At 40.5% G+C, this 25,730-nt stretch overlaps 1 protein-coding gene across 2 annotated transcripts in view; it reads left to right on the top strand.

The window, feature by feature from the left end:
- Positions 1-10,266, top strand: part of ahr1a (aryl hydrocarbon receptor 1a) — a 65,903-nt gene extending 55,637 nt beyond the window's left edge. For both annotated transcript variants that reach the window (XM_015357947.2, XM_015357946.2), the window contains exons 7-11: positions 90-292; positions 1,639-1,748; positions 2,775-2,916; positions 3,057-4,386; positions 4,753-10,266. In XM_015357947.2, the coding sequence (XP_015213433.2) occupies positions 90-292; positions 1,639-1,748; positions 2,775-2,916; positions 3,057-4,386; positions 4,753-4,854 (1,887 nt within the window). In that variant the 3' untranslated portion in view covers positions 4,855-10,266. The remainder of the gene's footprint in view (positions 1-89; positions 293-1,638; positions 1,749-2,774; positions 2,917-3,056; positions 4,387-4,752) is intronic.
- Positions 10,267-25,730: the final 15,464 nt, after the last annotated feature.

The raw sequence follows: 25,730 nt of genomic DNA, 5'->3' as shown, positions 1-25,730 counted from the left end.
TCTTTACAAGTCAGTTTAAAAGGTGGAAACAAAACATTCATTTTGCTATGTCTCGTGTACTGATTGATTTATTACCCTGCGTTCTTTAGGCAATGAACTTTCAGGGTCGCCTGAAGTTTCTACATGGACAGAACAGGAAGTCGAAGGACGGATCAGCCATCCCCCCTCAGCTGGCCCTGTTTGCCTTGGCTGCCCCTCTGCAGCCTCCTTCCATTCTCGAGATTCGCACCAAAAACTTCATCTTCAGAACCAAGCACAAGCTGGACTTCACCCCCACAGCTTGCGATGCCAAGTGAGTACAAATTCTGGGATCGAGCCCGATGATCCCAACTCATTTTTACATCTTCGCCATTTTGTTCCTCCACAGTAAAAACGAGCTTAAAATAAACCACTTGAGTTTCCCCCAACATTATACATGGTTATACACTGTGTGTGAGTAAGTTGATGTGATTTGTAATACATTCCTAGACAAACTGTTACGTTAGTAAGTTCTGGGAATAGTACAATGTAAACAGTCTTATTGCCCAAAACATAATAAAAATAAGGCAGCAGTACAGCTTGTAGAAAACTACCATATCCTAGTGGAGATAGAGCCCCAGCCTGCCAAACGAACTTCATTTGTTTTAAAACAAAATTACCAGCTTGTCATAGAAGGCTCATTCTCTTAATAAACACTAGAGCTGATCACTTTTAAAATAAAGTAAAACAAATCAAGCCATGTAAGTTCACAAATGTATTTTCATGTTCTTGGCAGCATTGTAATGTGGCAGTTTTCCCTGCTTGACTCACTGCTCCCAGGTCCTGGGTTCAGTTCCGGTCTTGCGTGACTCGGCACACTTTCCAGTGTCCTCCCACTGCTCAGAAACTCGCTGGTGGTTCTGAACAGCCCCTTGCTCAGTGGCCCAGTGATGCACTGCTGTCTCACACGGGAGGGAGCTTTCGTGTGACCCCAGTGCTACCCTTGGCCCTGAAACAAGGCTCCAGCCTGCCTTGGGCCTAGCCGGGATATGAGGGAATCTAGGTGCTGGATTTCTCTTTACTTAGGATTTGAAAAATGAAAATTCGTCAATAAAGGACAAGCCCCATGTCTGTCGTCATTTGTCTTCTGCAAATGGATTTCTAGGCCTGCTTCTCATGAATTTAATTGTAAGAATTCCTAAGTTGAATGTATGTGCAGCCAGATGTTTAGCAGAACTCTTGAGAGCGATTCGCACAACTGCGCAAGACTGGGAGGGGTGACAGATCCAGTACTCGTCTCGGCACATACGCCGTTGGTCAGCTCTGTTTCCCAACCAGTTCCAGTGAGGTCCTGGCCTGCCTCTGTCAGCTGCTGTGCTTGTGCGAGACTGATGTGGGTGCTCACGAGCCCTGGCTGCCATCAGGCCCATCTGACAGGTAGCCCTGTTAAAGAGCCGTCTTGACATTTGAATCTCCTGAAAGAAAGTAGACGGGCAGTTTGTTTGGAAAGATGCTGGAGACTTGGCAAGCAAGCAAGCATCTGTGACGCGTTTCCCCTCGATTTTTCTGTGTTTTGATGTTTCGGAGATTTACAAATGCTTACATTAAGAGGCCAACAGAAATGTCACATGATGGTAATTTGTTTGTGTTTATTCTTTTCCCCCCCCCCCCTTCCCACAGAGGGAAGATTGTGCTGGGCTACACAGAAGCAGAGTTGTGCTATCGTGGAACGGGGTATCAGTTCATTCATGCTGCCGACATGCTGTATTGTGCAGAAAACCATATCCGGAGTGAGTCTGATGTTCCATGTCCATCGTCTCTTCAAAATTATGATTAAAAAAAAGCCATTTAATACACCACAGATATTTATCGCATGAATTGGGTTCTAATAATTATTTGTCGCATTTTCTAATGTCACATAACAATTTATTAAGTTCCCTAATGTCTCAGACATGATTTATACACAGTATGTGATGAGCCTGTACAATTTAATAGATAGCAATGTAAATAGATTAACAATATAAAAATGGTTTTATAGGAGAAGAGCTCATTCACTCCATCTGTCCCAAAATGTAGTTATTAGTTAATTGATCAGGGATCTGATTCAACTGTTTTTTTAAACAAGCCAGGTATTAACTACACGGCTTGGTAACTTGTTCCATATTCCCACAACCCAGAGGTTCTTCTGTGATTAAAGATATTATGAGGGCGTGTTTGAATGTGGCAAGGTGGTCTTTCTCCCCATTTACTCTGTAGACAGCTAATGATTTGAGAAGCATATTCAGCGGGTAATTACTATTTTCGAGTTATTTATCTTTTTTGAAATATGTTTCCTTTTTAATTAAGTGTTTCCAAAGTGTTAGTATTAGGTAACATGGTTGACCCGTCATAGTTATCAAAGCACCTGTTGAAAAGAACTGTGAACTCTGAGGTCTTGAAGAAAGCGTCTTTGAACAGTCGCAAGACTTCACTGTGAAGCCCTCTCCTACTCGCACGTCATGGTGCCAACTTGGACAACAGCTGCTGCTTTGTGTTCACAGAGACCAGCTTTTGAAAGTATAATGCCGCTTTGTTTTTAATTTCAGGAAGAAAAGTTATTTTTCTATCTTTTTGCAGGGCTGGAGTAGTTGTAATAAATGGATAAAAAATTACCCATTCTTTGAATTCTGCAGGTCTGATTTTAATGAGTGGTAAACGATGTACATACAGTACAAAGGTTTGAATTCCACGTCGATGCTAATGGGTAGTGTGGTATCTTCCCCCCCTTTTAAATGGTAATATACTCCATTTTAATAGCAAAATTTTCTCTCCTGCAGTGATCAAGACAGGAGAAAGTGGAATGACAGTCTTCAGGCTCCTAACCAAAAAGAACAGATGGACCTGGGTCCAGGCAAACGCACGTCTGGTGTACAAAAATGGAAGACCAGATTACATAATAGCAACACAACGCGCTCTCACGTATGTTTAGAAATGTATACTATTGGCATATCATGAAATCATTTTCATATCTTCGCTTATAAAAAAGCTGACGTTTACTTTGATTGTTCTGTATTTTTTAAAGCTTTGTTTAACTAGCATTTTCATTGCTTCCTCCTCAGCGATGAAGAGGGTTTGGAAAACTTTAAGAAACGAAATCTGAAGTTGCCTTTCAGCTTTGCTACTGGGGAGGCTGTGCTGTACGAGACAACCTTCTCAATGTCTCTAAATGACCCCACATTAGGAAAAGCCAAAACCTCGCTCACGGTGGGAGGTTCATTGAAAATAACAGAACAGGAATCCTTGGATCCAAACTCCCTTTTAGGTGCCATGCTGAAACAAGACGAGTCTGTTTACGTCTGCTCCCCGGCACAAAACACACTCTCTTTGGAGTCGAGCATATTCGGTGACACCAGAGAAGATCTGAATGACATCCTGTCCAGAAACTGGCAGGACAGCCTCTTGTCAGTCTCCAGAAACAATCTGCAAACGCAGCAGCCAGATGACAGCTCTTTGGACAGCAAAAGCAGCGATCTGTTCAGTTTCATGAAAAACCTGGATATTTGCATGGAAGACCTTGAGATCCTGCAGCAGGATGAGGAGTTCCTGAAAGTTGATTGGGACGAGCCTGGAGATATTACAAACGTTGCGGATGAGATCCTCTCCTATGTGCAGGAATCGCTCAATAAAAAGTCTGATTGCATGTACTCCAGTTGCGCTCAGCAGAAGCTGCCGGTCCCAAACCCCAGCTGTATGCTTCAGCAGCTCCCTCAGCCGCCGCTGCAGCTGCAGCTGCCACTGCAACAGCAGAGCCCCCAGTACCTGCAGCCGCAGCCGCAGCCACGGCAGTATCCCCCACCGCCGCAGCTCCCTCAGCCTCAGCCTCAGCCTCAGCCGCATCCCCTGCAGCAGCAGAACGCACAGTACCTGCAGCAGCAGCAGCTCTGCCAGAAACTGAGACACATGCAAGTCAACGGCATGCACGCGGCTTGGGCGCAGCCCGCCGGCGCCCCCTCCGCCAGCTGCCAGCAGCAGCCTGCCCCGCTCCATCTGCAGCAGCACAATCATCAGTACAGCCCCTACGGGCTAGAAAGCACTGTTTCGGATTACCCCTACAAAAGTGAGATCAGCATACTCCCCACTGCCTGTAATCAGGACTTTATGCCTTACAAGCCAGCAGTTCCTGCAGGTGGACAACCTCAGCCAGCGAACCTCGCAAATGTGTCCTGTCCAGTAACTGAACTCAACACCCAGGAGCTAGAGGATTTCCTGGAAAGTTTGGAGCCACTCCCAAAGGATCAGGAGTGTATAATAAGTCCACAGACATGTTATACAGGTGCAATGTCAATGTACCAGTATCTGCCAGAAAGTCAGTCCAACTGCACTAGTGACCCGAATATGGTGAATCAAATGTTGTTCAGCCCTCTGGGACAGCAGCCATTCTTGGCAAAGGTAAGCGATATCATGCGTGATGCAAGTGTTTAACTTGTGTGCCATACACCCATGCCGTGTTCCTTAGTTGCGTTCCTTATATTTGCTTTAATGTATTTTTTATGACAAAGATAACAATGTGCTACTTATTTGATCTATATGTAGGAGATGGAAGACTTTGTAATCCTCTAGAAGTGCATTATTTCCATAATGATAAAGCTGTATTGTCACTTTTTTCCATTATGGAAGATATGAATATTAATTTGTATTGAAGCTGCTAGTTAAGGATTGTTGTGCACTTGCACAGTGTAAATCAACTTTATTTTTTGCCGCAACTGTCTGTATCGTTTTAAAAATTGCACCTTATGTTTTTTTTTCCTGTTTCAGTTTCAAAATGAAAATGATGGCAGCAGCAGCAGTGATGCCTATCCAGAATCCTTTGGGATGATGGACTGCTCTCAACCAACACAGCCTCTCCACCATCACTGAGACCTGACTGAGGGGGGTGGGGGGCGTGATTCTTGTAACTCTGAGCCCAGTGCTTATTCCTGTGCATCTGTCTGGAGTGGTGCTGCCTTTGAAGGACAGTTTCATTTTAGAGGAGTGTGAAGGGCTTCTGTGAGCCATGAAAGACAAGAACAGGGGCTGTTTGCGTTGTGCATAATGCTGTTCCTTGTACAAGGTCAGTTTGCTTTCTTGCACATTTTGTGAAAGTGTAGTATTGACCTGTAATGTAAAAATAAGAAATCTTCGTTTTGGCTTACTTTTTGGAAAAAAAAATGGATTTGAAACATAATACGTGGTAATAAAATGCACTAGATTAGCAGCCCCAAATCTTTTAACTGCACTATCTAAGAGTCCTTCATTTGTAGAGCAGAAGCAGGCATAGAAGACTGTTGCTGTCTGTGATTTTATTTGAATATTGTTTGTTGATCAAAACTACAAGAATATATATTTTATATATAAAGTGAAGTTTGAACTAACTTTTTTCTTTCATTTACAAGACCCCTGACCAATGATAACTAATGTTACAATTCCATTTTCAAATGGAGACTTTGTACAGTGATATAATTGCACCTGTCTGTATTTAATTACTGTGCTAACTACTAAATTGTCTCTTGTATTTACTTCATTGTACAATGTTAAGCAACAACCCTGTTTCAACAGTATTTTATATCTACACTTTTTTTGAACTTCAGAAAAAAGCAATATTAATAATTTGTTTATGGGCCCTATCAGGATCCAGGTTGTACGTTTTTGTTGATTGTAAGCATTTTGTTGTATAATTAATTAAGGTGGTCATTTAAAGATCAATCTGAAGTGATGTTACTTGTTCTTTTACATGCTTCATCTTGTTAAGAAATAGGCTTTGATACCTTTAGCCAGTTCTATGCAGCTCTTCATCAATGTGTTCAAATTCAAGCCAGTTGCAAGTAGGAGTGTTTACATGTGTATGGTTCCGAACTGGATCCTCCCTCCAATGAGGTAATATTAATCGATGTATCTTGTTGGGGTATGAAAGTATCTGTTTCAGAAAATTTAAGACCAAGGTTGGCATTGAGTCGAACACTTCTTTGTTATTGCACTCTTAAGGGATTGAATAATCAGAAACCCTTAGCACTTCAACTTTATTATAAACTTAGCTGGTCATCACTCATAGAGTGTGACAGGAGCCATCTGCCTCGTGCATTTCTAAACAAGATCGCTCCTATAAAAGAAATATTCAGACATTTTAAAATTAGAATTGTGATATCCTGCAGAAATTTAAAAAAAGCTGTTTTTATAGTTTTGATACAGAAATATGTTTTGTCTCCTACAAAATGTATTTAAAAATGAACATCAAAGATTTTCTATGTCGTATTTTGTGTGTACAATGTAATTTATGTGTAATTAACGTTTTATTGAAAAATTGCTTTCTAAAAACATTTATTTGATGCTTTTGTAAACTGCCATTTGTAGCTTAAAGTGTTTGACATTTTCAGATTTGTTAATTTAGTACAAGAAGTAGCATTGGCAGAGAATGCTGTTCAGACAGGCCTGCTTTTCTGTTGTGCTTTAACAGTGTGTTGACAATCATTCGACAGTACTACAGGGTGGGGGAGGGTTAGAGCAATCTCTGATGGACAGTTGAAAGGTGAAGTTATTTCCCCGTCTATGCAGCAATGGTTACGTTCTTTGTGACTTTGTGACTTCATAGCAGAAAAACAAGCCACTACTGTAACTGTTCGGGTTTTTAGGGATTCACAGATTCTCCTAATGCCCCATTTCCACCACCTACATTAGCTATGGCTGCACTGGGCTGAGGACTTTGTGTTTCAGTGCAGCTACCCTTGGCCTTGACACTAGGCGGACCTGGACATACTGTGCCTGATGTGACCGCAGTGGTCTGCACAGGCCTGGCTACGTGGAAACCTTTTATCCCTTGTAATAGTATGCCAAAAGGACATACAGTGCACAGAGCAGCAAGTTCATCTTGGGGGGAAAAAAAAAGTAATGATCAGGAAAAATACTATTTTTTTACAGGAATGTATCTAGGCTGCCTAAATAAAATTAAAAAAAGGAATTGGAAATCCTGGGGGACAGTGATTGATTTGTCCTCTTTATCATTGTCAATAGAAGTGCAGCTACTCAGGTCCAGCTCAGCTACAGCTAAACGTTTGGTCGTAGAGACAAGGGCATGGTGTAGTCTGGTGTGATTTCTGTGCATTTTGTAACGAACCACATTTTAGGAAACAGTCCTCCACCTTTATTTAAGCCTGGAGATTCAATTTTATGAAGCTACTTATGATGCTGTTCGTAAAGTAAAACTGCAAAAGTTTTTCCAGCCACAAGGTGTGGAAGTGAAAACTGATTCAGCGTAGTAATTTTTTTTGTATTCTGTTTGAACAGGATGTTTGATCTTATTTATTTATACTTTTAAATTGTAAAAGTGACCTTTTTTTAAAGAAATTAATTAGGTTTTCCTGCCTTGGTATTATGTTCTATACATTTTTTGGCACTAAGTTTTTTATTTTTAGTTTGTTTAGAATTCCTTACCATTTCTGAAACAATATTGAGCTTGTTTCACGTCAGCCTTATTTGCAGTACTTAGATGAGATGAGGTTTGGCTTGTCTGTGCGAATTGTATTTCATTACTCACAGTGCAGGTGACTTGGAAATTAAGCCCTGACTTCTAAGGTGGTAGGCCAGGACTTGCTCCAGCTGGGTTTGTCTGCCGGCCATGGCTCAGGGAGGCTTGACAGGCGTACCAGTGGTACTGCACCTCGGGGAACCCGTTCCTTTGGGCAGCAGTATCATCCAAGTGCACGCTGTTTTCCACCTCGCGTTCTCCCATCTCGGACAACTCGAGGCCACACTGAGCCGATTCCACACCCTCTGGTGTGAACCTGTTAGCTGGTGGAAGTGTGGAACAAAATGTACCCAGTCGTGTTGTTGAAACTGGAGCCCTGGTGTCTTTCAAGATCTGACTGGATGGGATGTTCGGATGAGTTTGCTGCTGGCTCTCAGACGGGCTAGGTGCACCCAATGGCCTCCTCTTGTCGGCAGTGTTCCTGACCATGTTCTTGTCGATGGCAGTGTGTTCGCCGTGCTTGCGGTGCTCTGGGGTCACACGCGGCCTGCACGCTGCAGCAGCACAGTTTACCTCTATTAGCACCCTGTGCTGTCTGCCATCGTGTGAAAACACTCTAGCGTACACTAGTGCAGAAAGGGGTAATCACCGTGGACACCACACCACACCGAGTGTATGTCACAGGAATGTACCTCGTTCATATGCTCCTAAAAAACCAACCATCAGAAATGCACCGTATACTGCAAAAATTAGCTCAGAATTGATCATGCATCTATAATGATTCTCTAATTAATATCATGAAGAGTTAACATAGGAATCAGAATGAAACGTGTATCGAAAATATTTTAGAAGTAATGTTAATGGCGGGGGAATAATTTTTTTTGGACTGTTTTTGTAGAACGAATGCTGAGGCTGGTTTTGGACAAGCTACAGTAGGTCCCGTTTTCCATGACCCAGAAATCCCGTAGTGTCCAAACTGAGTGCGATGGCTGCTATTACTCGGGTAATGCAGTAGCAAACATTCCCGGGATGTGGTGTCCCTTTTTGCAGCGGACATTGTGCTGCTGTTATATGTGGCTGATGTCAATATTTTTTCCATTCTGTTAGCTTTATGCTTCCAGGCCATTTTTTAACACAGTGGCACATTTGTTCATTTTCCCCCTTCAGATACATTTTATTTTTGTAGGTCGGTCATAATGTCATTCTCCTTGTGGAATACTCTTTCTTCCCTGTAGACATTTTTCTCTCCATTTCATCTAATGGCTTTCAAATGCATTTCACCCATTTTCGCACACAAAGACCTTGTTTCCAAACTAGAATCTTTTATGTGTTGAAGATTAAATGTAATAGGTTTGTGAACAACAGGAATGTGTTTGTGTGAAAAATAACAGAATAAGTCCTGTTTTCACCAAGCAAATTTAAGATTTAGTGAATGAGGCCATTGTATATCTGTGCTTAGGTATGCTTAGTTATTCCTAGTTTAAACTTGTAGCCACATAAAGATTGTATGTCTGGCAACTACAGTTGCATAAAAAGACCTCGTCAACATTTTTATGAAAATGGTTGCAGTGGTGACTACAGATTTGTGCTGACTAGAGATTTAAACTTGGCTTTTCATAATGTTAGCATTGTAAAAGTAATGAGCTGAACTTTTCAGCTGCTCCCCACTTCTTTGCCTTTTAGCAAGCTTTGTCAGTACACATCTTATGTATTTTTGCCATAATTTATTTTCCAAACATATTAAAATGAGTTCAACACTATAGCCAGAGTAGTATTTTTCTAAGAAGTTGGCTATGATATTTTGACTTCATAAATCCAGATCATGCCCATTTTTTATTTCAATGTATTCAATTACTTTAAAGGCCAGTTTAATCTATAAAGCAGGCAAATATATAACATTAAACTGTCATCTTAATATGCACTATATTGACAAGTCTGTGTTGTGTTAGATGGTGCAGAATAGTTCTGTAGAACTCTCACTTCCACACCTTCCTGAGAGGGAAACTTAGTCCTTTAAGGCTGTTGATTAAAAGTGAATTTGGTGACATGTAGCGTAGGTGTTAGATGCGAAATGTATACGTTAAATATTGTGAATGTGATTATAGTTTGTTCTTGAGATCACTGTAAAGAAAAAAGGTTCAAAGGGAAAATGGAATATGGCATATATACAGAATACAGTATGTATATATTATGTATATATTGAGTACAATATATATATAGCTCTAGATAATCAAACTTACTAAGCCAAACACAATGCCCACATCACTAAGTGCCATGCATGCAGTACGACCAGTGTACTGTTTAATTGTAAGAGTATAATTTAAATTGCAAGATGTACAGACACCTTGTTTGTGATTTTATGCAGTAGCTGTGCTTCAGCAGAGACCGTGTTTTGTTGCACTGTTGGTAGTGTCTGCGTCTGACAAGGTTTGACTCGGATCGTTCTGTGTTCTTATTTCCTTCCTTGGGTGAAGTACAGGATCTGTCTCATCATTATGGCTCCCCTGAGGCCATGATTAGGTTGCTGGCCAGAGAATGCCTTGTCTCCCATGTAATTAAGACGCCTTCTTTTTTCCAATGGAATGGTATGGTTATAACAATGAATACTTTGGTCAGGGTTGAGACCTGTATAACCTAGTGTTACCAGTATTACTGCACATGTTATGTTTATGTAAAAGCATTTTGAGTTTTGCTGCCAATTTAGCTTCCTTCACAGAACTGCTTCACATACCATGCCTGCTCCTTTCGTGGTGTGGTTTGTAGTATTCTCACTGAGCTTCAGTGAAATTTGTAAAACTTAATATATTCTAATAAATCATCACTGAATGTAACACTGTCTGCTTGTCCTTACTGTGCCAGGAGTTCTGAGTGTATTGAGTGCTGTAGTTGTTTGAATGTGATTAAAATGGCACTCATACAGTTCAAGAAGACATTTTCTCTTATGTGCAAGAAAATGTGCAAACCTACTGTACTATTCAAATACCCCTTTATTTGCAATCTCACTTGCCTCACCCTAACTATCAGCTCCCCCCCTTTCCCTTTTAACTTTTGCAAGGATTGCATTGCAGAGTGCAATTTTAAATGTTTTAGAATTTATTAAAACCAGATGTTGAGTCTGCTGTCTGATGTGTACTGTACGTTATTGTGTTTCAATATTTCAATATGACCTTCAGGTTATTTTGCTAAAATTAGTATCTCCAATTTCAGGAGAAAATATTTACCTTCCCCCCCCTGCTGCCAAGTCAGGTAGCGGGCTCTCTGGCAGGCCTCAGCTGGAGACTCCACTTTCTCCTGCAGGGTCTCACCTGGGTAATTACAGTACCATGACAGCGCTGTGTACATATAATCACACATGTAATGCGTCTTCCATTAACTGTGGACCTTGCTCCCTCCTTTCTCACCTTCTGCTTCCTGCTGTGTCCTGCACTGACAGGCTGAAGGCACTGGACCTTGATCTGATCTTGAACAGAGGCGGTGACGGCTGAATGCAAGAATTCAAAAGTCAGCCCAGCGGGTTTCTCCAGAATGAACAGCGAAGCACGAATCAGGGGGTAAAAGTGGAACCTTGTGGTCCCGTATATTGGAAGTGCATTTAAAATTGAGGACAGGAGGCCCAAAGGCTTGTGGGAATATAGAACAAGCTGCTCAGGTTTCTTTTTCCAAGGTTGCTTTTGTAGTAGTAACTACAACAATAGTAATTCTTCACGTTAAGTTGTATTAATCACCAGTCTGTGCTGATGATAGATAATTCAATGCTTTTGGTGTCGTTTCTGGACATCGCAAGGCTTAAGCTCTGGCTCCAGATAAAACTTGCAACTCTGTCTTCGCCAAATGCTTTCAGACACCAGATTCACTTAATGGGAAGTGGGAAATAATCGTACTAAAAGTGTTAGGTTTTTTAATTAGAAAACACTGTTCTATTTTTCGTTTCTCCATTTTTGCAAAACTTTTTTTAGTCACTTCTATGTTTCTGGTCTTATCTGATTACACCCCAGTTCTGATCTTATTTGACACGGTTTCAGACATATCTTGTGTTAAACACTAATCTGTCTTTAAACACGGCCTTCTTAAACCATTCTACTGAAGGTTTGAAACTCGAATGATAGATTGGCTAACTCTCACTTTGGCAATTTACTAAATTCTGTATTGGGGGCAGCTGTACTGCTCCTACGATAAATCAGAACAGAAAATACAACCGTGTGTATTTCTCAGAAACTAAAGTTGTGTAGTCAAAAAGAACTAATTAAAAAGTAACATCCAGCAGAGCAGGCCTTTGAAAAGTGAATTCAAAAACCTCACCAGTGTTATATGCAAAACAAGACAGATGTATAACAAAACATGCCAAATGCCCTAGTCAGTTATTTGTACTGGTACTACAAGATGAGCATTGTCTGCCGAGGACAGTACAGCTACTTTTTTTAACCCAGGGTGGATTACTGAACTTTTCTAAGATTTCTTTTGACACACTTCAGGAGTCATAACAATCTTCACCAAGCTCCAGGAATTCCTGAACCTACAGAAACTGCCTCAGTTAACTCCTGAATGGTCTGAAACTGGGCAGGAGTTAAAGGCAGCTGCTTAATCTTTGCAGAAGGAGAAATTTCCTTTTTTTTTTATGACATCCACCTGTTGGCTTAGATGGGTATGTTGCTGTAAGTGTCTTAAAAGGTCTGACACAACAATACTGGCTCTGGTTTTGCTTCTTCTTAATGGTGAAAAAGAGCCGGTAGAACACTCAAGCTATAGACGGATATTATATAGTATGTGTTGTCACAAGAAGAGATGGGCTTCTTGAACTGTGGGCTTCTGGTACTCCAGTTTCTCTGCTGCACTCTGGAACTGGCCCTTCATCAGCTCTCCTCTGGTGATGTGCTTCCTTTAAATACAAACAAGGCATTGAATTACCAGAAACAGAACGGAGTTTAGAAGTATCCTCTGGGAAGGCGATAATCCTCATCCTCTACAAAACATGCTAATTAATGGACTTAGCTGATCCATAGCAACTTAGTTTTGTACAATTTAGGCAGCAGGGCATTTTACTGAGCAATCTCAGTGAAGTAGAAGAGCACTTCCCCTTCTGTGACTTGAAACTACAACCTCTCAGTTGAGTCCAGAGCTTAAACACTACTCCATGCAGCTTACTCACCTTCCACACTGATCCAATTTTTTTATGCCTACTGTAGCTCCCACCATTTCTCTTTGGAAATATAGGTTTCTTCCAAATTAATCACTTGGTCTGCTCCATATCCTCCTTCCCTTATGATCTCCTTAAATTTGTCTGGGAAACAAATTCGCGTCATAAAAACACTCCCTGCCTCTCCCTTCGCATGTAAGAGCAGCACATTACCACACTTGTTAAAATGCTCACTCCAGCCCAGACTGGCTTTAACTCTTTCTTGGCAACGTTGAAGATGCTTCTCCGTCTTCGTCATCCGTGAAGTTTGGCTTCTTCCCGAATCATGATCAGATTCAGTGGACTACGGCGCTATATATATTTTTTTTAATCCACAAACTGAGGATTTTCTGTCTTCTCGATCGGCTTAAGTTACAAGCAATGTTGTATCTAATGCTCTCACTCCAGCCCAGACTGGCTTTAACTCTTTCTTGGCAACGTTGAAGATGCTTCTCCGTCTTCGTCATCCGTGAAGTTTGGCTTCTTCCCGAATCATGATCAGATTCAGTGGACTACGGCACTATATATATTTTTTTTAATCCACAAACTCAGGATTTTCTGTCTTCTCGATCGGCTTAAGTTACAAGCAATGTTGTATCTAATGCTCTTGTCTCTGCGCTTGTCTTTATTTTGTCAGTCTGGTTGAGGATGGCCCATTTTAGTACGCGAAGCAGAGGCAGTGTGCCACGTCATCACCCTTCTCAGGAATTTTCACAAACGTCATCATATCAAGAGCTCTCTAAAGACCTCTCAACACACATTGGGCCAGAGGGCCGCCACCTCTCTCTGTAAAACCTGAATAATGAGTTAAATCCATTATTTGCACATTCACACAACTCTTTGATCTGTCAGAAAGGCTTAATATTTCATCAAATATTTATATGCAGAAGGACAGATTGCATGTGATTCTGTTCTGATGAATAATTGAATATTAAATAATAATATTGAATAATAATTTGTGCATCCTAAATTGTAAGAATTGTTTGGTCAAAAATTCAGAAAATTGTCTTACATTTAGCATTTGACATGGTATGGACAGAACGTATTGATGTTGTCCTTTGGCTTAACAAGAGAACATCACGTAAAAAAATGGGTACAGGTTTACGATTTATCAGAATTCATCAGAAATAATCACAGAAATGAATAATAAATCAGATTGAAATCTGATTTAGGATTTACAGTACACTTCTCTTTAATACATAATATCCATATTGAAAAAGAATATATTAATCCCAGAAAAGCTATTTGAGGCTAAACCTAAGTCCAGCTGTCTGTCATCCTTGAGATGAGAGAAATAGCTTTTGCAGTCTTTATTGGCATAATAACAATTGGCATAATTTTTAAAGCAAAATATTGTGTAGAGATGCTGAACAGTATAAGTGTCTAAGAAGCAAGAGGTCTATACTTTTATTAAAAAATAGTTGTGTGGTCAAAAACATGGAGAATAACCACAGAAGGAAAATGGTTTCAATAAATTCCAGTTGTGCTATTGAAATATCAGAAAGATTCAGCCTTCTGAAATAAAAAAAAATGACATTACATGTATCAAAAGAAACAATGACATCCAAGAATAATTTTGTCATTTCTACGAATGGAGTCAGACGCATCCTTTATGACTCACAGACTTCCTTGTCCATTTTGAAATAGGCTCCTAGAATCTCCCCTGCGACTCTCTCTGTCTTTGGAGAGCCACAGGGCCTTCTGCTTTTTATAACAACAGAATGACTACATTCGATCAATCGGTGGCTTGATTAGGAAATTAGGAGTCAACGCGTTTTTCAGGTCTGTGCTAACTGGCCAGTTAATGCTGCCAGTAATACCATAAAATACTATACTTCATCATATAAGTTATAATACAGTGTACAATACATTGTTTACTTTATAATTAAGTATTTATGTAGTAGTTTAGTATATAGCTATACTATAAATTAAAGTGTTCTAGAACAGGGGGCTGGCCTAGGCATTTTTAAGAAACTACTGGATGGCATTTTAGATGAATTTACTTACTAAATTAGCAGATGAGGTTAACGGGCCAGATACTGTAGCTCCCTTTTGTTTCAAGACCTTTCTTGTGTTCTTAGGGCTGGTACTGTTCACTTTGGTTTTCACTTTAAATGAAGCAGTTTTCAAGTCATTCCGCAGTTTTTGGCTGGTATTCCAGTCTGGGAAAGTCAATGGTCTCTCGATTTTTTTAGTGTGAATTCTGTTTGGCAAAAGACAAATTCTACTCTCACTTAAATACAAAACGTCTGTCCTATAAACCTTCTTCTCCTTGGGTAACACCCAAGAAGCATAAAAAATTATTGATATGTTTCAACATTCATTGATCCAAAATATACAAAAGTAAAGGTCAGCATAAATCAGGCATCAGAATGAATCATGAAACAATGTTATTGAGATTCCTTTTCTTTATTCCTCCCAGACAGTATTGCTTTCCTGCTGAAAAACATTTGATCATAAACTTATCTTGACGAAAACATCAAACTTCTTCACAAATTCAATGGGCAGCTGCCATCGTGTTCTTGTGCTGTTCTTTCTTTCTAAAATAAAACTCAAAGACTTTGCTCAGGGTTAAGTTCTGATTTTGCCTGTCAGTTCTATAATTGCTTTAGAGTTCCTTGTCAATTAGAGATCAGATCACTTTATTGGTAATATACAATTTCTTGTATTAGTAATTTGTCTTTCCACATACCCCAACTTGCTTTCCATGAGAGCACACTGACAGGGAGAGAAGCTTGGGGTCAGAGCACAGGGTCAGCCATTGTACAGCGCCCCTGGAGCAGTTGGGGGTGAAGGGCCTTGCTCAGGGGCCCAACAGAGTAGGATTCCTCTGCCGGCCACAGGATTCGAACCCGTCACCTTCCAGCCACAGGCACAGAGCCATTACACTGCTGTGATCAGTTCGTGTTCCGTTCTGCGCTGCTCCGTTCTTGAGTCCTGTTGCAGCAGTTTCTGTTCTGAGATTGTTAGCAGTAGCGCACGGTTATTTCCTCCACCTTTTTGCATTTACTTGCTTTTCAGAGCTTTCGCCTGCTCTTTGCCACTACCACTCTTTTTTCTTTTGTGGCGCTTTTCCCCTCCTCGGCGTTGCCTCAGACCTGCTCGTGAGCTCAGTTTTTACTTCATCGCATCACGGCTACGTATACCTTCATCTTCAATTGGCCGTAGTGCTGCCATTATGAGGTCATCGCCACATTCTTTAAGTGCAGCCCTTTCAATGACTTTTTGAATCACAAATGTCTAACTTTTTCAGCACTTGTGAACTATGTTTCTCTTTCAGCTACAGTAAATGTCAAGAAATGGTTTTCAATCATTTTAAATTCTGTTTCGGTAATTCATAACAGTGCTGCAACAAATCATTTGCCAAATACAACGTGTTTGTCGGCATATGAAATTGTATACATTACTTTTGAATGTTATGAAATGTATTTCATTGTAAGGCCAAAGACCTCATATCCTTCTATCAAAAGAACAATTAGAAATGACACAAATAATTTTTAACTGCCCAGATATGTATTTGTATATCTAACAGATATTTCCTGTATGTTATTTCATGTTCATATACTAAGTGTATTTTTATGAACATGTTTAACTGTACATACCTAGCTCGTGCAATATAATGCTAACCCTTATTCTGCATACGAATCAGCTGTCGAGGGTCACGGCTTAATAGTTCTGGTAGAATGAAGCTCACATGCTGGGAGTTTCCTACCAAGTTGGAATGAAAAAGAGCAGGCAGTAAAGTGATATTGTGGAATATTGTTCAAGGACCTCCTTAGAAAGTTAATACTTCTCATGCTGCTCTCCCTAAAGAATTCAACAAGTGAACATTCATTTCCTGAACAATGCTGTCAGTGTGAGAAGAAAAAGGCTGTTGTCAAAAGTGTTCAGGAAACCCAAAACATTCTACAAGAAGGCCAGAACAGCTAACCTGTTACTATATAAGGGAAAACCAATGTCCTTATTTTTAAAAATCCTTACTTTTTACCATTAATATTGTGGTACAAGAATGACATATTATGCCTCAACTGTTGTGTTAGTGCAATGGTCTTTATCAATTGGATAAAGCTGGCAAGAACTGCTGTTAGCCTATCTAGTTATTACATCAAAAGGAAAATGAGAATGGTAACTTAAACCCAATCTGGTTCTCACAACACTTTTCATTAAATTTGGCAACGCATAAGGACTTAGCAGAACTTGACATTCAAAGCTCTGAAACCTCAGACGAGCAGGTGAAGTGATTATTCACAAGAGGGTAAGCTGGCTTGATATCTTCTCTTTTACTTCAGTCTGTTTCGGGAGGCCCGGGCCAGATTGCACTGGAACACGTGGCTTGTGACTGACCTGGTCACGAGTAGAGCCAGCTGTGGCACTCTGCTTGAGACGCCCAGTGCAGTTTGCTCACAGCCAGACACTCTGCTTGAGACACCCAGTGCAGTTTGTTCACAGCCAGACACTCTGCTTGAGACGCCCAGTGCAGTTTGCTCACAGCCAGACACTCTGCTTGAGACGCCCAGTGCAGTTTGCTCACAGCCAGACACTCTGCTTGAGACGCCCAGTGCAGTTTGCTCACAGCCAGACACTCTGATTGAGGCGCCCAGTGCAGTTTGCTCACAGCCAGACACTCTGCTTGAGGCGCCCAGTGCAGTTTGCTCACAGCCAGACACTCTGCTTGAGACGCCCAGTGCAGTTTGCTCACAGCCAGACACTCTGCTTGAGGCGCCCAGGGCAGTTTGCTCACAGCCAGACACTTTGCTTGAGGCGCCCAGTGCAGTTTGCTCACAGCCAGACACTCTGCTTGAGACGCCCAGTGCAGTTTGCTCACAGCCAGACACTCTGCTTGAGAAGCCCAGTCCAGTTTGCTCACCGCCAGACACTCTGCTTGAGACGCCCAGTGCAGTTTGCTCACCGCCAGACACTCTGCTTGAGACGCCCAGTGCAGTTTGCTCACCGCCAGACACTCTGCTTGAGACGCCCAGTGCAGTTTGCTCACAGCCAGTGACCTAGGCCAGCTAAGAGTAACCAAATGGATTGCTATAATCACCTGTTATGTACACATTGTGTGCTATAATTCATGGTCTTTAATGCAAATAACCTTATTTATATACTGTACATTATTGTGTACTTTTAGGCAAAAAAAAATCATTTGTAATAAATGGGCATTATCACCAGATGATAAACTTCACACATGTCCTTACATACAGTATTCTAAGAAGATCTTCACTTACATATCCAAGTGGACACTAAAATGTTTTTAAAGCCATTCAGGAGGAGAAGAGTCAGGGTACAAAGACGTGTTTTTGGTGTGTTGAAACCAGCAATGCACAGTGTAGCTCTCCAAGCCTGGCACTTCAGTGGTGGCACCAAGGTTTAAGTGGTGGTACTGGAACAGCTTGGGGCCCAACCAGCATCCTGACATTATGAGGGGCAGCCATATCCTAGTGAACTGTGTGACTGCGCTGAAGAGTTATATGTTCTTTTCAAACATATGGTTCATAATTCACAATTTCTCAATACATATCGTCCTACCTGTCTGTACAACATATGGAATTCATCCAAGCATTTTAATTAAAAAAATGACTTTCAAATAAAAACAAATTTTTGCTTTTCAGTAGAAATGCCCTCTGGGTGAGACTTTACAATCTGTCCATGTTGTTAAAGTAAATTCACATGAAGTAATTGGTGTTGGGAAAGGTTACATTAAAAAAAACATTACAAATTACTTGTGCCAGAGATCACTTTTTAAAATGAACGAGGAGATAGGGGAAATATTTTTAAACAGTAATGTATGTAATGTTACTTTTCTCAGAACAGATTACCCATGTTTCCCCCTTTGTTCATGTATTAATAACAAAGTGTTTTACATTTAACTTACTGGTCAGACTCATTTCAAGCGTTTGATTTCAGCTGCTTTCTGTCCTCCAGGTCTCGTCAGGGTAATATTTTAGGGTAACCTTTTTTCCTCTGTGCTTAGCTGGGCTCCTAACAGTTAAAACATGGTGGGTGGAGAGTAGCCAAGCATCTGCAGCTGAGACTACTTGGAATCTGTTACCCAAAGTGCCGGTAAATAGTTCATTTGTTTTAATACATCGGTAACCAAAGCAGATGACCTAACCTGGTTTGAAAGGCTGACCATTTGCCAGTGAAACAACTTTCCGTAACTAAGAAACATTTACAAAAGAATTTATGGGGGAGATTAGAGGTAACAATCAGCTCAGTCAAAAGATCATAAAAGAAAGTACCAAGTCCCACTGGGTCCCAACTGAAGCCTGATGATGGAAAAGCTCAGGGCAGAATTTCACTCTGCTGCTTTAAAACAAATGATTCACAGCACGGCCCTTTACCTCTTTAATCTTTTAGCCACTTATTATTTGCAAAAGGAACTGTTGTAGTTAAAAACTGTTCTTTGCCATTATTGCAGAATGTCACTGGATATCTTAGCCTCCTTCACCGCCCATTGAAAGCTCTCATCCCACCTCAATTAAGTCCATTAGAAAGCAAAAAATAAATGTGTGTTTTCTAGTTTAGTTTTCAATCATTAGACCGCTCCTATATAAAATGTCATTGTCCCATCTTGAATCCTCTGGTTCTCACAGCAACACCACATGAGGACAATGAGGTAGTGCAGACTCGATCTGTGCATTGACCTGTTCCTCTTTCGGCATGCTTCACCCTCCACAGTGAACTGCAGGAGAGTCTGTGCTGATGGGAGGAGAGAGGGGCCCATCCCTCAGAGACATCACCACAAACCTGCAGGCACCCAGGAAGTTGCAAAGGTAGCTGTTTCTCTTGCACACAAGAGAGCCCTGAAAACTAGTCCCAGGTCAGCCCCTGCAAGAACCCTGGTCACCGCTGGCCAGAGTCACAATTGCAAGAAGTATGATTCCCACTGATGTGAAGTGCATCACCAACAAATGATGGTTCTCCCTGCAGCCTGATTTCCTTAGTTCCACGGTTACATCAGATTTCACAGGTAATTCCATGTAGCTATAAAATACCTCTGGAGACTATGTCGTAACATGCTTTCTCAAAAACTACAAGAGATGTTGTATTCAGTTAAGAAATTAAGAGCTTTGTTCGTATATATTTCAAAACTAACGAAGGCTGTTAGCTGGAATAATAGGCTATTTTGTCCAGAAGCTTAGTCATTTGGTGCCAGTAATCAATTCAATCTAAATTGCATATTGCACGTGTCAATGTATACCTGCTGTACTAGCATATGAATTTCATCTGCCCTAAATACATAATGCTCATGTGTACATTTGGTGTAATACTCTTTTATATTACACCAAATAATAACCTTAGAAACTCCTTTATCTTTGAAATGAGTACCATTTTAATGTCAGGCTGTATGGTGTAACTAAGCACAGTAGAATGAGATACACTGAATTATTCTTTAGCTATCCTCACAAATTAAAAGCTATTTTCTGTCATAAACTGCTGTTGACTTCCTTTAACAACCTGGTCGTTGCCAATTGCTTATTCCTCTGGTAGCTTCTTTTCCAGGATATTCCCTATAGCTGGTTGTACGATGCCCGATCTCACTGCAATGGTTCTGATCTGAATTTATTTTTCTCTTCACAGTTGCCTCCTATTCCATCACAGACACCTCTCTGGTTTTCACCTTGGTTTATGCCTTTCGAACTCAGGAGCCAGACAGAAAACGTAAACTCCACAGGTTGGAATCAATCACTCAGTCAAAATAGTTCTTTTCCTGAGAAGTTAACACCTGTCAATCATTTGTTTCCATACGCGTGCTCGACTGAAATGGGCTGATTGACCACAACTAATGACATTGTTCTGACACAGCATGTTCCATCATGTACAGTATGCAACATTATACACAAACTCAAGAGCATGAAATTAAATAGTTTTGCCTCGTGGAAATCTTTTGATCTAATATACACATTTCAATACTACACAGCACAAATGACACATTTGACTTCACTGTCTTAATACTCAAGCTTTTCTCTGTGTATATACTGTACATAGAGTTAACTATGCAGAATAAAGAATGTGCTCAAAATGTTATAAGATGAGTTTCTGTGTAAAATGTTACTGTTGAACCCTTGAGCAAAGTATTTCTCTCAAGTTGCTCCAGTAAATTGTCTGCCACAAACTTGGTTCCACAGGACTTCATTGCAAATGAGAATACTTTCTCAAATCGCATACATGATAGAATAGGGGACTAATAAAACGTCTGATCAAAGCACAACTTTAGAGTTGCAAAGAGGTACAGTAAGTAGTGCAACGCTAGAATATTAATTGGCACAATAAAAAGTTGAGCAGGAGTAAAAATGCAGTAAGAAACACAGTCATCAGAACACAAATGGTCACTGGCCATGATTAGCTCACATTTTGATCAAATCTGGCTAAATAGGATATGTCTTGTTTTAAAAATATGTATGTTAGACTGACCTCTGATCAAAGTTTTAAGTTTAGAAGGACATAACCCAAGAAGTATGTCAAACATATCAGATGATAGGTTCGGTACACAGATAAAATCTCAAGTACAAAGACCTATTGTTTTAGACTGAGAAACCTACACATGTTGCATCATGCTGACCTACTGGAACAGCACATGTAGCCTATTAATAAAGGACTGAATGTTACCTCAGTAAGACTTTAAAAGGTTCTTTACATTACAACGTGAAGCAAAAATCAGGAATTTACTATAGCTTTCAAGATTTAGACAAATAACACCTACACACAAGAGTGAGCTTTAGTGAAAATGCTGTAAAGATGTAATAATGTACCAGCACCGCTACCCAAGCATTCAATAGAATATTAGTTTGAATTTCAATTGTCTTGGGAACTATAAAAGAAAAGCTAAAAAGATATTTGTTTTGGACAATCACTACCCCCAGTACAATATACCCACTTCTAAATTGGTGGTTATTTGAAATTGGAATTTGTGACTAAAAACGTGTTTATGGACGTAAGAACAGAAGGCAGGCTACAAGGCAGGGGCTTGATGCACTCATTCGAAGCCATAAGACACGTGCAGTGTTTTAGCTATCGCCCATAAGCTGGTCCGTTTGGCAGCTTGGAACTCACTGATCCGAGGATCCTACCCAGCCTTTTCCTGAAGGAAGCAGCGTGTCAGCTTCCACGGCACTTCTCGGATGCTAATCCCAGACTCCCACAAGGCTTGGAAACTTCTGAACCTAGTTCCTTTTCATGATGCACTATAAGATTATCATGTTGCTAATTATGTTAATTCACCCAGTGCTTTGCCTTTAAGTCTCCATCTATATTTAATATAGGAAATCTTAGTTTATGGAAAGCATCTGGTAAATATTAAATTACTGAGTAGTATAATTTAATATGATGGGCTCAGCATTAAACAGCAAATGATTTATTGTGTGGCTTTTATTCCAGTGCACATATTCCAAAGCTTTTAAAATCCTGTGAGGCATCAAACACTTTTATGTCATTTCATCATCCAGAATCTTAAATTGATAGCATATTGCATATTGAAAATGTAATTCTTCTGTTACAATCCCTAGTGTAATCCTTTCATTTTTAAGTATAGACGTTTTTTCCTTATCTTGTCTCGATGAAAAATCTGGTTAGTCTCTGATTACACCTTATCCCATGTGCAGGTACTGTATGTATCTTATATAGTGACATTATTAACTTTGCAGGAGGAAGCTAGATGAGGTTAAGAAAATACAGAAACACAGACCACAACCAGATGCTACTACTGGTTAAGGGGTTTTGCACTCCTGATTAGAGCTCTAACTATTTGTAGGACATCGAGCAAGCTCAAATAATAATATAAATATGAAGATATGCATAAGCACAGAGCACACATCTAGCTAGTCTGCTGTACAGCACAGGACTCTGGAGAGCATAAGTGCTTGATAAATGGATGATAAAAGTTTCTTTCATAGCTGCAGAACAGTGATGAATAGATACAAACCTTTGGATTAGTAATTATTGGACACCCTCACCAGTGCATCTCGCAGAAAGCATTTTGTTTCATGCTTTTACTGTAAAAGGCACAGCTCACAGCTGGTGAACACCAGAAAAAAACCCACTTGATCTGAGGCTGTGCGTTAAGGATGGATGGGTCCCAGTACAGTGTACTTTGGCAGTATTCCTTGAAAAAAGCAAACCTCTCTCTGATTACTGGATTTGAGGGACATAAAGGGGCTCGTTGTCTGAATGGGGAAACAGCTGACAGCTTTGAAGAGCACGACTGCAACGCCTCACGTGACAGCCAGGTGCAAGTGTTCAGTCACAGACGGCGTTTTCCTCCCTTCTGCGCTCAGGAGGAGCAGGGCGTCCTGCTCTGTTGGTGTACTGGATTGGGATAAGTCTCACTCTCAGGGCTGAGGGCTCAGGGCTCCACGCGTTCGAAGCGCCTCTCTTCTGTGAAGCCCGCAGTCTGTGGGATGAAAGAGAAGTGGAATAAGGAAATCTGGATGAATGGAACCTGCAGCCGCTGGGGACTAAAACAGTTTCCCACACAACAGCCCAGCTACTGCAGACCCCCAGACTCCATTGTGGAGTGGCTTTGAGCCAGCAGAGACACTGGTTCACATCTAACAAGTGCTGTTAGAAAAGTGCACTCCTGAGCAGAGAGATCGGGAGTGTGTTGCCATTGGGTTTCTGCATTTAAGCACATACCACCTTTGTAGGGAATTGTTTATGTCAATGACCTCCAAGTACACAGCTTCCTTAGTGCTAAAATATACTGCAGCACTTAAGAATGAAAGAAACACTGCTAAGAGGTTTCATGTAGTAGAAGGAGCAGGTGGCAGTGTTTACACTTTCTAATCAAAGACATTGTTTGGTTTGGGAAGGAAGCACAAACGGATTTCATACAGATGATGTTGTCCCCTTAAAAGCCTTGGTGGTAATTCAGCAAAAGCCTTTCTTTTGCTGTTTAATCATATAATTTGAACTTGCAGTAAATGTAATGCTGTCTGTACTGTGCTGTTAGTAATAACTGCATGACATCAGTCGTGGGACTGCTGAGGAACTGCCATGAAAAATAATCTCTGTTCATTGCACAAGGTTAAATTAAAAATAGTTTTTTTTTTTAGGAGTAAATGGTTTCCACAGTGTAAGTATTCTACATTTTGCCAGCAATTACTATTTTGAAATAGGATCTTTGGACTGAATAATATATTTAACACTTAATATATCTTATTTATCTATTTTAAACAGTGTTTAAATAGTAATAATGTGCGGTGAAGGGTAATGCTATTGCTTTAATGAACTACATACTAATAATATATAATGTAAAAGTGTAAAGAAGGTAGATTTTTTTCAAGTCTTAGACCATAAGCCTTAAATGTTATTCTGAATATTTCATGTAGTTATCTTAAAACAAATCATTAACATTAACAAATGTTTTATTTCTTGTTTAGTCACTGATGTGTTTAAGTTCGTATAACCATAAGCTTTTCTATTTCGGTTATAGTTTTGTTGGATTGAAGTCTGAAAGTAATAAAACTGAAACAGTAATCATCTGTTTTTGTTTGAAACTGCCTATTAATGGTTAACAAATATGTTTATTGCGAATAAGTAACAGGAGAACAAGGAAACGCTGTACTGACATCCTGTTAGAGAGAAGAGCTCTGGACGAGTCCCACAGAAGTTAAAGGTACAAACAATGTGATACTGAGAGTTAATCCTCCAGGGTATTTTACTCTTTTCCATGGCTGCACAGAGAGACCAGACATGTGTGCCTTTAGAAACAGTACAATGTGTTTCTGCCATGGTCACTGTCGTTCATGTGAATCAGAATGACTATTTCTTCTTTAGGATTACTCATTACTACTGATGAAAAAAATCACTGATTGTTTCTCATGAGACATTTGCAAATGCATCAGAAAAGAATTACTGAAAACTGTTCCTTTCTGTCTGTATTTACCAGTTCTATATCATTAGGAATGAATGCACTAATAATACAGCATATTCGATAGGTGTAGATTCAAAGGAGAATATCTGAATATATTTACTGCATCACTGGAAAAGCGCCTTTTTTTAGTAATTACCATTTCAGCAATTCAGCTGAATCCTAATCAAGGCGACAGATGTATGACAATGATGAATGTTTTTTTGTTGTTCCCCTTCTTCACAAGGAATGAGCCAGGGAGCTGCAGCGAGGGTGAGGATGGGGAGGAGGATGTGCTGCGTGAAAGAAGCACAGAGCAGGGCTTGGCAGGGGAGACGTTTTTGACTAGGAGAGCACGATATTGGAGGAGATGACATTATCAGGATTCCTAAACGAGCAGGGGAGAAGCCGGCACTAATTGAAGAAGGCATCGGGCGCTGAAGTCAGCTTTGCTAGCATCGACCCGGCGGTGGAAGCACAGAGCGGGCGTCAGGGTGAACGCGGGGAGCCGTAGCGAGAAGAGGTCCCCACCCTGGCGTGGGGTGGGTGACCGACAGTCGGACCATGGGGAAGCCGGAGAACGGGAGCGCGTGCTGGGGCTCAGTGACGAGCGAAGGAGAAATGCAGGAACGACAAAGACATGAGAGGAAACGTCTAGTTGCGCAGAGTGTGAGAAGCTCCATCTCTGAAGAAACGGGGACGCCGAAAGCGAGAAAGAAGAGCAAATGAGGTGCGCACCGGGCGATGTATTCATGCAAAGCAAAGCAGAAGTCAGTGAGATTACAATATGCTCTCCTCCTGAACGTCTGCTGGAAAAACATTATTCATTCAAATATCCAGCATAACATTTCATGTTTTACTGCATAGAAAGTAATTTTATCTCAAGAACATGAATATGGAGCAGTTAGCTAAATGGTTGAGGGATTGGTAACAATTACACACAGTTTATATATTGTCAGTTTAAAATGTCATCGCTAACAAAGTGAAGGTAAATCCAGATACTTTGAGGTATTGCAACACTAACCCAGCCCTTAACTCCAATCACTGGCCTTGAATTAGAAATCTATTTTAATGAAAAATACAGTCTGTGGATTAACAGGACTTAATATGTTGTTTCTTAGAGGTTCTACTTTGTGAAGCACCGTGTTAATCTCAACAAGAATCTTCCTGGCAACCCAAAAATAAACAACCTTCATTTCTTTATGGTACCACCTCAGAGGTTAACGAGAGCTCCAACACTTTCCTCTTGCCTCTCACAGAATTCATTTCCT

Source organism: Lepisosteus oculatus, chromosome 10, assembly GCF_040954835.1.
Source record: "Lepisosteus oculatus isolate fLepOcu1 chromosome 10, fLepOcu1.hap2, whole genome shotgun sequence".
NCBI classification, from domain to species: domain Eukaryota; kingdom Metazoa; phylum Chordata; class Actinopteri; order Semionotiformes; family Lepisosteidae; genus Lepisosteus; species Lepisosteus oculatus.
Note: the sequence above shows the minus strand (reverse complement) of the source record. Positions and strands in the feature narration are given on the sequence as shown.